The 11417-nt window shown below is 46.8% G+C and overlaps 7 protein-coding genes across 7 annotated transcripts; 3 read left to right on the top strand and 4 right to left on the bottom strand.

Moving 5' to 3' along the window:
* Window positions 1-166: 166 nt before the first annotated feature.
* Window positions 167-1026, bottom strand: M431DRAFT_108485 (hypothetical protein; the record flags this gene model as incomplete). Its single annotated transcript, XM_024911681.1, has 1 exon — window positions 167-1026. Exon 1 carries the CDS (start codon window positions 851-853, stop codon window positions 167-169), a length of 687 nt encoding a protein of 228 aa, XP_024779549.1. The 5' UTR covers window positions 854-1026.
* A 545-nt stretch (window positions 1027-1571) lies between these two features.
* M431DRAFT_2398 (hypothetical protein) lies at window positions 1572-4288 on the top strand (the record flags this gene model as incomplete). Its single annotated transcript, XM_024913714.1, has 7 exons — window positions 1572-1616; window positions 1698-1985; window positions 2041-3284; window positions 3345-3798; window positions 3852-3938; window positions 4058-4220; window positions 4272-4288. 7 exons carry the CDS (start codon window positions 1572-1574, stop codon window positions 4286-4288), a joined length of 2298 nt encoding a protein of 765 aa, XP_024779548.1.
* Window positions 4289-4449: 161 nt separating this feature from the next.
* Window positions 4450-5939, bottom strand: M431DRAFT_108481 (hypothetical protein). Its single transcript, XM_024911680.1, has 4 exons — window positions 5623-5939; window positions 5508-5560; window positions 5281-5435; window positions 4450-5208 (listed from the first exon to the last, which is right to left on the bottom strand). The coding sequence occupies exons 1-4, from the start codon at window positions 5771-5773 to the stop codon at window positions 4755-4757; spliced, it is 813 nt and encodes a 270-aa protein (XP_024779547.1). The 5' UTR covers window positions 5774-5939; the 3' UTR covers window positions 4450-4754.
* A 769-nt stretch (window positions 5940-6708) lies between these two features.
* M431DRAFT_2396 (hypothetical protein) lies at window positions 6709-7512 on the bottom strand (the record flags this gene model as incomplete). Its single annotated transcript, XM_024913713.1, has 1 exon — window positions 6709-7512. The coding sequence occupies one exon, from the start codon at window positions 7510-7512 to the stop codon at window positions 6709-6711; it is 804 nt and encodes a 267-aa protein (XP_024779546.1).
* Window positions 7513-7892: 380 nt separating this feature from the next.
* On the top strand, window positions 7893-8387 carry M431DRAFT_478874 (hypothetical protein; the record flags this gene model as incomplete). The annotated part of the gene is made up of 2 exons (XM_024915718.1): window positions 7893-8151; window positions 8209-8387. 2 exons carry the CDS (start codon window positions 7893-7895, stop codon window positions 8385-8387), a joined length of 438 nt encoding a protein of 145 aa, XP_024779545.1.
* A 262-nt stretch (window positions 8388-8649) lies between these two features.
* Window positions 8650-9873, bottom strand: M431DRAFT_74414 (hypothetical protein; the record flags this gene model as incomplete). The annotated part of the gene is made up of 1 exon (XM_024922220.1): window positions 8650-9873. The coding sequence occupies one exon, from the start codon at window positions 9871-9873 to the stop codon at window positions 8650-8652; it is 1224 nt and encodes a 407-aa protein (XP_024779544.1).
* A 401-nt stretch (window positions 9874-10274) lies between these two features.
* M431DRAFT_504815 (hypothetical protein) lies at window positions 10275-11104 on the top strand. Its single transcript, XM_024918526.1, has one exon. It carries the CDS (start codon window positions 10294-10296, stop codon window positions 10999-11001), a length of 708 nt encoding a protein of 235 aa, XP_024779543.1. The 5' UTR covers window positions 10275-10293; the 3' UTR covers window positions 11002-11104.
* The last annotated feature ends 313 nt before the right edge of the window (window positions 11105-11417 follow it).

Here is an 11417-nt window from a genome sequence, read left to right as displayed (position 1 = left end):
TATAATAAATATAATAAATATAATAAATATAATAAATATAATAAATATAATAAATATAATAAATATAATAAATATAATAAATATAATAAATATAAATATAATAAAATATATTTAAGTCTTTAGTAATTAATAGGAAATATTAATAATTTTATTTATTTTTTTATACTTAGATTCTTAATATATCTTTTGTCTCAAATTTTGGTGGGTTAGTTTGTAAATTTTGTATTGCCCCAGCAGCATGCCTACTAACTAGCTGCCCTTGACGTAAGTTTTCTGCAAAGAGGTAAAAGCCCTCTGTTGACTCGACCAGATATGACTGCAGGCCCTTGCTTTCAAGCAGGATATTAACGTTAGTGAGAGGAAAGTTATTCTCAATAAACCGTGCCCACCCCCTCGCAGCGGCTTGAATATGGTCACCATCTTTGATTTGTTTCCAACCAATTCCAAGGTGAAGTGTAAATTGGTCGATGACTACCTCGTCATGAATACCGCTTTCTGGAGCATCCGAGCTTGTCGATGTCATCGCCGCTATCGTTTTGCTGGATGATGCGTGGTCGCTCCCATTAAGGAGCCTCTGAGACTTGTGATTCCTTAGTTGTCGGCCGCTTGGTAATCCATTCCCTTCCTGTTCAGTGATCACGTCGTCAAGCTCAATACCTGGAGGGATATCTGCTTCAAGAATAGAAACCGCACATGGTTTAACGAGCAAGATTCCCTCACCATTCGTCCAACCATTTTGGGAAATACGGGTTGACACATCTGGCTCGAGGTTATGTGCAGCCTCCTCGTGAGACCGCTTCTTGCCAATCGCGTATGAGGGCTGTTGAAGGAATGATGAACCCTGTGGAAGCATTGTCGGCTGCGAGCGCGGAGGAATATATGGCAATTGAAGATAAGAAGAAGCCAAAGAAATGATAGAATGGCTGGCAGGGATCGAGCGGAAGGATGACGCGAACCAGTGATAGGATTGTGGTGATGGCTCGTGAAGCGCTGAATATTTAGAAGTGACAATATCGAAGCTGGGATGCTAGAGGGAGCTGAGTATCTAGTCCATCTAGTACCACAGTAGGTAAGCATATGTGGACACTTAGCTCGGCTTGTGTTAGTGGAGATTGTGGGGTAATTAACAACACATACATACTAGCTCTCCCTCTGATGGATATTTGTACGGAGTCTCTTCATTATAATAGCAGAATTGATTAATTCTAAAATACTGGTCGCTAATTCTGTATTTGTAGCTAGCTAGAAAGAGAGAAGGCCCATTTTGTTGAGCTCTTATGTAATGTAGCAGCAGCTGTTGTAGCTCCTGAGTTATGCATATCACACTACCGGAGTGACCATCTTATTAGCATAGCATAGCATGAACTTGCGAAATAGGCATTTCCTGCAACCCTGAGCAAATATCCCGAGGCTATATAAACGTCTCTTGCTATGCAATAGCCTCGGATCGATAAAGCATGTTTTGAGCCTGACGATCTTCTACGCTACCTGAATTATTGCACCCCCAGGAGCTCTTTCCAGCGGCAATCTGGAGAATTCGAGCCGATCTCCTGAACTACATGTCGAGCGAAATGCTGACATATAACCAACGTGCCCAAACGGCACTCTTAAAGGCTGTCAGTATTCATAGTTCAGAAACATCTCGATGAAGATACACCGAGTCTCATGCACGTTGCGCTAATACAGGGCTTCTCTAGATTAACCGTGTTTTCGATCTAGATCGTGATGCCGAATCCCTCGAAGGGCTCTCGAATGGGATAACCCTGGGCCACATCTTGCATGAATTGGATTCCGAGTTCGACCCGTCGCATCTTGAATCAAATCCAGGGGCAACGAAAACCTTGGCCAACAAACGCAACAGACAAGCCATCTACAAGGGCCTCTTTCGTTTTATTCGCCGCCAGATTCCCGAACTCAGCTGTCAGGCAAAAAAGTTCGACTATCATGCTTTCGTCGAGAATCCTGAGCCGCAGGGTATCAGTCAGGTAATTTCCATTTCCTGTACTTGAACTCGAAGATCCTAACGGAGTACATCTCTAGCTCCTGGCTGTCATGGTCTCGGCTGCTGCAATGGGCCCAGATAATCAAAAATATGTCCCCAGAATTCAGAATGGGCTAGACCGGGATACACAAGCCGAAATCATGCAGATAATTCGAGCTATGCAACAAGATATTGCCAATTCCAAAGATGACGACGAGCTGGACGAGGCAATTGATGCTGCTATGGGAGCTCGTGATATCGAGCTTCTCGTAGAGGAACAAAATGCTGCTTTGCGACAGCAACTTGATATAACGAAGAAGACTCTTTCAGACTACATCACTCGCTTAGAGCATCTGCAGCAGAGCCACGAAGAGCTTGCGTATGACAAAGAGAAAACAGATCGCGAGCTGGAAGTTCTAAGAAAAGCGACCCAAGACGAGGCACATAGTGCGAAGACCATTAAGCATCTGGAAGAACAAGTCCACGAACAGATGGAGATTATCGCCAGGAACGAAGAGGTCATTCGTAGCAGTCAAAAATCCGTTTCTCAATTGGAGAGCGAGGTGCAGCGCCTGAGCCAAAAGAATATGCAAGCGGATGAGTTTCGTGACCAAATGGCAGAATGGAAGCACAAAGCAGAGGAGCTTGAGAAGAAGGCCAACATGGCGGAACGTTACAAACAGAAACTGGAATCACAGCAGAGTCTAGTGCGAGAAGTACAGAATTTACAGTACGAACGAGCAGAGCTCCAAGAGCAGCTCCGATCACTCATGGAAGAGAGAGAGAAGAGTGACCGTACCAAGAAAGCGGAGGATGAGTTAACGAAGATGATCACGCAGTCTGAACAACATCTATGGGATGAGCGCAACCAGAAGGCGCAACTTCTGAAAGATGTTACAGCTCTCCAGGAAGAACTCATGCGATTACAAGCTCAAAGAACACATGATGAGCATTTCATCCAAGACTTGCAGGAACAGTTGCAGCACAACGGCGGCAGTACGGTGCAAGAAGTTGATATTAGTGAAACTTCGACACCGTTCAATCTCGAGGATGAACTTCTCATTGCGTCAAAGGAAGACACACAGACTAACATGCCCTTGGAGCTTTCTAGATTGAGAGCAGAGAATGAATTGATTCGGAAGACGGTGGGATCTCATGGAGATGCCTCCATGCTTCGACGAGAGTTAGAAGAGCTTAAACGACAACGAGAACGACTTCAGCAAAACTTCAACGCCATATTTGAGAAATATACCATCACGAATGATCACATGCAGGCTCTGATGAGTGATAATGCTGATGAAGGGTTAGTTGTGTATACTGTGTTGACATATAGGAAAAAGAGTACTCACAACGTGCACCCTAGGACCGAGGCATTTATTAAACTTCGACAAGAGTTGACACGACTAGAACTTGAATTTGAACAGGCCAGGAAGCTGACAAATAGCCTTGAAACCCAGCTGGCAGACAAGACTCGAGAATTGCTTGCTGCGCAGGCCGACTTGTCTGCGGTCCAAAAGGACAGCATCACAGCATTATATGAGTTGAAGAGCACGGATAAACTGATATCAACTTCATTGACAAACGAACTTGAGCAATTGAGGGAAGAAACTAGTTTTATAACAAATGAGCGGGACGCACTGAAATCACAGCTCATTGAGGCTTTGCTAGCGAATGACAAACTCCGGAAAGAGTCAGATGAGAGCAAAGATTTGCAAGATGCCACTGGTTCCTCGACAGACGGCGACGGCTCAGAAGCCGCTAAGAAGGCCGCCGAAAAGGTTGAAAAGTTACGAGAACGCCTTATTCAGAGAAATCAGGTAATTATCAATCATTTGCAGATATGAGTATGACTTGCTTACGCCTTCACTAGCAACTCGAGAAGTCAGAACAGGAAAGGCTCGAATTACAAGCCAGACTGAAGGCAGCACAACTTGGGGAAATCTCGGCAGCTCAAAAGGTATGCTCTGTTGCGCGATATTCAGTGATTGGCCGCGGCGATGAGGCAATACGCCTATTTTCGCTTCATCACCACTTCTTTCTATACAGGGAGAGAGTAACGCTAACTCGAACGGCCAGGCTGCATCCGATCATATTATCAAGAACCTCCAAAGGGAAAACGCACTTATTGCCACCGCCTGGTATGACCTTACGAGCCGACTTCAGAGCAACCACGTCGTACTTCAGCGCCGACATGATGCTCCCAAGAGCTGGCTTAACAAACAGAGGCAGTTGGTGAATGGTCAGTTGCGCCAACGCGACATGCTCTACCTCTACTGACCTGACTCTTCAGCGACTTCAAGGAGGTAGGATCCAAGGGGTTGAGCTCCATCCGTTTACCAATCTCCCTGGGTATAATGTTTACTAGGCGAATTACGGGCAAAGAATTCATTATTTAGTGTTGCAATATTCCCGTCTATACACTATGCATATAGATGACTTTCTTGTTAGCCTGTTTTTTTTTTTCTTTTCCTTCGTTCTAGATATTTCGCTTCGCCTCTAGAGTAGTATAACACCTTAGCCAAAATTCATTCACATAAGACAATCGATGAACAAAGATAATGCCGTATCGTAATCTATCACAGCCCCAGTAAAAGTCAATATCACTTCATGAGGTTTCGTGTCTCACAAAATTGCTTTTGCTCTAGAGCTATTTTCTAGAATTAGAAGCTCGAGAGAAAAAAAAATTAATAGGTTATAGTAGTAGGCGGAGCCAACTGAGCATACTCATACTCCCGTGTATCAAAGCATACAGGGCATGATCCTTTTTGGTAGCTTAGCTCTTGCCAGCAAGTTTGCTGAAGACGGAAGAGCCATGAGATTTCTTTCCTTCTAGAATATCCAACATATTCTTCCACACCTCACCGGGTTGCTGACTGGCATCAAGACCCTTCCAGATGCCGCTGTTTTGGTAGTAGCCAACTACGGGGGCAGTTTGCTTGTGGTAAGCACCGAGACGCTTCTTCAGAGCATCGGCGTTGTCGTCGCTCCTCTGGATAAGGGGCTCTCCAGTCACATCGTCCTTCATAGCCTCCTTGGGGGGGTTGAAAGTCGTGTGGTAAGACCGTCCAGATGCCGGGTGGATCAATCGACCAGTAATTCGGGCAACAAGTAGGGAGTCGTCAATCTGGAGCTCGACAGCGTGTTGGAGGGTCTGGCCACGCTCCTTGAGCATGGCATCGAGGCCTTCGGCCTGAGGCACCGTACGAGGAAAGCCGTCAAGGATGAATCTGCGGCAGTTGTGTAAGGAAAAGAAGGAGAAGGAGAAGCTGCTTTCGCTGCGCATAAAGGTGGTTACTTACCCGCCTTGGCATTCCTTGTTGTTCTCGAGCTCTTCCTTAATCATACCAATGACAATATCGTCACTGACAAGGCCACCTTGGTCCATGATTTTCTTGGCTTCTCTTCCGAGAGGTGTCTTCTTGGCCACCTGTGACCGCAGCATGTCGCCAGTAGCCTATATATCCGAAGGGAGTTGACGTTAGATATATGCGCGCATTTCGCCAAATCCCAATTGACATCAACGTACCAAGTGGCAGCAGGAAAAGCGCTCTTTAATCTTTGGTGCTTGGGTTCCCTTGCCTGGCCGAGGAATCAGTACGATTGTATACTCGATATGGTTCCAGCACGACCAAACCACTAACCAGCTCCTGGAGGCCCAATAAGAATCATCCGAAGACTCTCTGTGCTAATTGGAGTGCTTCCAGTGGCGCGCTGCTCGAGCTGCTTGATGCGCGAATCGAGGCCGTTGATCACATCGCGCAGATGCTTGAGTTCGTCTTCTACAAACCCCATTGTGACTGATTTTGGGTATGGGGGCAAAAATTGAGAAAAAGGAATGAAGAGTATTAAGAATTGGAGCAACTGCAGCACCTATAAACAAAACTGTAGGCCGAAAGGAAGCGAAGAGAGGAATTTGAGGTATGGTGGTGAAGGCGGATTTAACGAGGAGGCTACGAATACCGATTTCGCTGCACAGCAAAAAATTACCTAGTATCAATTATTAATACATAAACTAAGAACTTGGTACGTTTTTGATATAAGTATTGAAAATCTATAAGTTAATTTTATATTTAATATTTAATGTTCTTTTTACAACTTAATTCTTAGATTATATAGTTTTTTTTAAAAGAAATAATTTTATTTAATATTTTATTTAATATTATAATACTATCAAAATGGTAAATTGTTATTAAAATCGTATATTCTTAATTATATTCTATTTATTACTATTATTGCAGATAATGTATTTTTAAAGGCAGGATATTTTCCCGCTATAATTCTCCGGACGAACGGATAAAAGTTAGTCAGTTGTCACCGCAGATACGGGTCGTAAAACTAACGCACAAACTGGGGCTTCCATGGCGGAATGGAACTTCGAAGCGCTACCGAGGTATTGCCTGTACTTGGAAGAACCGGCACTCGAATCGGTGAGTTTCCTCGGGATAGTGCAGGGGTAGTGCATCACAGAATTTAATTCGGTTGTCGGCAGTGCTTGGCATTGACGGACTTACACATTACTGATGTCTCTTCTGCGGTATATGAGATGCCTACCTAGGTGTGAACAGAGTAGGTATACCGACTGGAGGCAATCGTAATATGTCCCGACACCAATATGACCTTGGTAAACCCCTATTGCTAAGCAGCCCGCGACAGCATAGGTAGCCTTCAATGTTGTAAGTCAAGTGCAAGAAACATCGGCCTTGCCAACTTTACACCTACCAAGAACTCTAAGGGCTGGCGGTGTCATTCCATAAATCTTTGGTTTCTTCCTCTACCGCTCGCATAGCCACTGCGACTGATTCCAGTTTCGCAATAACGTCGATGACGCCGTCATTAACACGCTCAAAATATTCATCGTTGGCCTCACGACGCTTCCTCGCAAGTAGAATGTCGGCCTCCGTTTCCTCCACCAACTTCGCGCCCAAGCGATCGACTTTCTTTTCATCACTTCCTTGCCATCCACTAGATGTGCCCATCATGCTCTTTGCTGCATCAGTCCCCTCTCCTCTCTCAGGTCTTGACGAGTCCAATAGCCCATCTCTTAGATTAGGTAGCTCATCACCTTTAGCATCATTCATGTGATCACGCAGGGCAGTCTCTATCGTATCGTCCGCCTCACTTCTGGCCCAGGCTTGCGCAAGTACGATTTGAGCAGTTCTCAGGTCCCCCAGTTTGCGATCATGTTCGGGCCCAAATACATGGGTGCCTTCTGAAGCGGATAATTCCACCTTCTCCAGCGTGGCTTGCATTTCTGCCCACAAAGCATCTGTCCTGTCGGTGCCTCCATAGCTCCCTTTAGTAGGTAATGACCACTCGGGACGTCGTTCTGATGGCATATCTGACCCAGAGCGTGACTGCGCGCCGGCTTCTACGTTGGTGGGATCCCATTTGAGATTATGCCTCCCAAGAGCTGGGACGCTGGCTGTGATGGCTCCAGGAAGCGAGACGCGAGAAATACCGGGTGATGGAGACAGAAGAGGGAGAGGTGGGGGATCTCGCTCCCTTGACTTGGGTTCACCCTTGAACGACATTGCGTCTCATCCGAGGCAGATCATGGAAGGCTGATGCTGAATAGTAATAAGGGTGATGACGGGAGGTGTGGGGCATGAAGATGGCCGGCCTTGGTGTGCTGTAAGTGCGATCTACGGACAAATCGGGGCCGGTGATGGATAAAAATGCACCCGGATCGCCTTCCGAGGTCACGTGAAAATATTCCACAGCCCATCTTTTTTGCTCTAGGGCCGCAAACCCTATCGGAATTTTCGATTGTCCAATTCATCCTTCTGCCTCTTCGGTGTTGTCACATTACCCAACGCAGTGTCGCCATATTAGCATAAATCGGTACGTTCAACAATCATCACCGTCACCCAAACCACCACTTCTCGACGACCACTAACTCCTCGAAGCAATCATGGCAGGTGGCAAGCCCCGTGGTCTGAACGCTGCGCGCAAGCTGCGCACCAACCGAAAGGATCAGAAATGGGCTGATCTCGCCTACAAGAAGCGTGCCCTGGGCACTGCTTTCAAGTCTTCACCATTCGGTGGCTCTTCCCACGCCAAGGGAATTGTTCTCGAGAAAGTTGGTGTCGAAGCCAAGCAGCCCAACTCCGCCATCCGAAAGTGTGTCCGAGTTCAGCTGATCAAGAACGGAAAGAAAGTCACTGCTTTCGGTGCGTCTACACTATCTCCCACTTTCCACCCCTGGCTAACATGAGCTTTTCCCACAGTCCCCAACGACGGTTGCTTGAACTTCGTTGATGAGAACGACGAAGTTTTGCTTGCTGGATTCGGTCGCAAGGGCAAGGCCAAGGGTGATATTCCCGGTGTTCGATTCAAGGTCGTCAAGGTGTCTGGTGTTGGTCTGCTGGCTCTGTGGAAGGAGAAGAAGGAGAAGCCCCGATCATAAAGGAAGTCATTTGGGGAAAAGAGGCGTTGGCAAAAGGATCGTGAGGAGCTCTATTGGCTCATTTACACTGGCACCACTAGTCATGGCCCGATAATGGGAGGCTAAAATTTTGAAGGAGATGACATACGTCCCTTTAGAAACATTTTTCAGCATGTTCAAATACCAGGCGGCACCGGATCGGGCGTCTTCTCGCATTCACATACGACGAACGAAGTGCAGGCAATATGAGTGACGTGTTCTATAACAGTTTTTTTTAGCTTATTCAGGCCTCAAGGCTTCTTTCTTCCGGCTCAGACTGCTCAAGAGAGCGAGATACATAATCCGCAGCCATACCGATACTGATGACCCCCCCTGTGATCCAGCAACCATTCACAAACCACCACCAGCAGTTCTTGACGCTTTTGAGATTTACCCGCCTAATCATGATTCCCAGCGTAACGAGAGCTCCGCCACAGCTGCCCAGGAAGAAGATAGGACCTGCTCCCGCAGCCATTCCGGCAGCACCCAACAAGCCTACTTGCGCGATGGCCAGTCCAGTCAGAACTTGCTTGGTCTGATGTTCATGCTTTAGAGCAATGCTCTTGATGCCCGCATTTATATCATCTTTAATGTCCATGTGAGCATATATCATGTCGTATAGGACAACCCATGCAATATTTGACGTATAGAGACATGCTGCGGCTATGAGCGCAGCTGAATTTGAGAGCAGATCGATACCAAGTGCTGGGAAGCCCATGATTGCGCCCCAGGAGAAGGCCAAACCTAGGACAGCCTGGGGGTAATAGGTAACTCGCTTTGCCAACGGATAAGTGAGGACGAGGACGAGGCTTGGTATTCCGTAGGCAAGGCACGGCAGTGGAAATTGGACCAAGACGGCCAATCCGGCAAGCAGCTGGAATCCAGTAAATACGATGCCTTGGAACGGGGTGATTGCACCACGTGCAATTGGCCGTAGCCGAGTCCTCCGAACTTGCGGATCAAGGTCTCTATCCCAGAGATCATTAATTGTGCAACCCGCACCACGCATGATCAAAGCTCCGCTGAAGAAAAGAGCCGCAGTGGCGGCTGCTGAGGAGAATGGAGCCATTGGATCTGCCATTGGCGCTGCCAAAAGCGTGGAAAAGAGGCATGGGAAAAATAGATAATATGTCCCAGTAGGCTTGTCGATGCGGATGAGCTCACCATAAGGGACCCATGCCTTGGGCACAACTGATAGGATCCCAGTTCGAGCTGGGATATATTCCGCTAGATGCTCATTATTAGCTGATTTATCGGCATTAGCGGTCTCGAGGATTGGCTTCAAGTTCCTCAATGTTTGGTGAAAAGCGACAGCTCTTTGGCGATGAACCAGTGATCGACCTGTGAGAGTCCGAAGTGAGGGAGAAGTCGGATGAGGCAACGCCCATGATGAAGCAATCGAGCCAGTGCTACACCTCCATCTCAATCGGTGCTGGAGAGGCACTCTGACGGCAAGCCTCAGCGTCATAAGGTGCTGGAGTGATTTGATGCCGACAAACGAATGAATGTGCCCTGTCAGAAACCTTGTATGCGAATGGACGGATTTGGATAATTTTGCTCGCATCCCACCATTCAGCAGCAGCTAACTCGTACTGTGTAAATACACACTGTGTGCACCAGGACTCAGGTACTGCTTGACTGTGTAAGTCCTTCGCTCATTCACATGCCTCGGCTAAGACCTTGACGTAACAACCTACACACTCATCCTTCACGCTTCAATCACTCTTGAATAATGAACGAAGAAAAGCTCGGCCACAGTAATCCAGAGGACATTGCGCCTTCAGGCTCCTTTACTGGAGATGAATTACAGAAAGCATCTACGGATTCCAAGGGCAAACAGAAGGCAGGGCTGGAGCTAGCGGCATCTCAGCTTGGGGCCTCTACAAAGATGGTCGTCAATGCCATCACAACATTTCGGGAAATGCCAGCTTTGGCATCAGAATCAAAGTCCTCTCATGGTTCAAGTAGCATGGGCTCGCTTTCATCTATTGCTGGCGAGTATTCGTCATACAAACCACTCCGGAATCCGTTGCTTGACGAGACTACTCATGAGGGCCAGGATGACTTATTCGAGACGTTTACCACAAGTTCAACGGATGCGTTGGTAAATGATGGCTATCGAGTAGACGTTTCTGGATCTTCATTTGCATATCAAGAAGCATCGGATGGCTTGGCCGTTTTAGAACTTCTCTCACAGCCAGGAAATGAATCGATTGAGACGGCCATTTCCCGGGAGCATGATTTTCAGATCTCAGGCGAGGATGAATCATGGAGTGAAGCTGTGGCTGGTACACTCATCGATGAAGAAGACCAGCTTGATTTTACTCCTGATTTTATCACTAATCCTGAACTGTCTTCACAAGCAGCACCGTATCTTGGAACAACGAACCTTGAAGAGACAAGCAGTACTTGGTTTGGGTATTGGAGTGACGTGTTTACAGCGTACAATGCCCGGGTATGGGGTAATTTGCATCCAATATCCACTTCGGAAACATCGGATCAGGAATTAGAACAAGAGCAGGATAGTAGGGAGTCGATGACCATAAATCGGGCGCTCGATCGGTTAAAGCTCATATTCTATCACTTGAGGGGATGAGAATGTAGCGCCGGAACAAGAAGCCAAGTTTTTAATGTCATTGTAGCAACTTTCCACGATTTGTTATAAGAGAACCAGAAAAATGTAACATATACGTCAAGGGTTAATGATAATATACACTCATATCATAATTTGTTCTCACATGGCCATTTTCACACATTCATCATCTTGGGCTTCTACGTCTTACATGTGATAATCCAGCTCCCAAGCAATTTGTCCAGGTTAGTACATGTAGCTTTGGGTATCGGGTTCGCTGCCGGTTACCGGGATTCCCCCCACCCCTCCCAAACGCTAACCCAACACCACAAGCTTCCTCTTAGGTGCGTCGTGCTAGGCCGGATTGATTTATCTACCTATCCTCACGTCGCGCTTATCACAGGTGACCAATGCAACTTTACGCGATCATATTCACGACC

Source organism: Trichoderma harzianum (genome assembly GCF_003025095.1).
Source record: "Trichoderma harzianum CBS 226.95 unplaced genomic scaffold M431scaffold_2, whole genome shotgun sequence".
NCBI lineage: Eukaryota > Fungi > Ascomycota > Sordariomycetes > Hypocreales > Hypocreaceae > Trichoderma > Trichoderma harzianum.
This window is presented reverse-complemented; position numbering and strand designations above follow the sequence as displayed.

Excerpts from the sequence above, each read along its gene's own strand:
- M431DRAFT_108481 (XM_024911680.1), bottom strand. The coding sequence starts at position 5,773 with ATGGGGTTTGTAGAAGACGAACTCAAGCATCTGCGCGATGTGATCAAC. Across the intron at positions 5,436-5,507 it reads GCTTTTCCTGCTGCCACTTG|GCTACTGGCGACATGCTGCG; the intron begins GTACGTTGATGT and ends TCGGATATATAG. Across the intron at positions 5,209-5,280 it reads AACAAGGAATGCCAAGGCGG|ATTCATCCTTGACGGCTTTC; the intron begins GTAAGTAACCAC and ends CAACTGCCGCAG.
- M431DRAFT_504815 (XM_024918526.1), top strand. The coding sequence starts at position 10,294 with ATGGTCGTCAATGCCATCACAACATTTCGGGAAATGCCAGCTTTGGCA.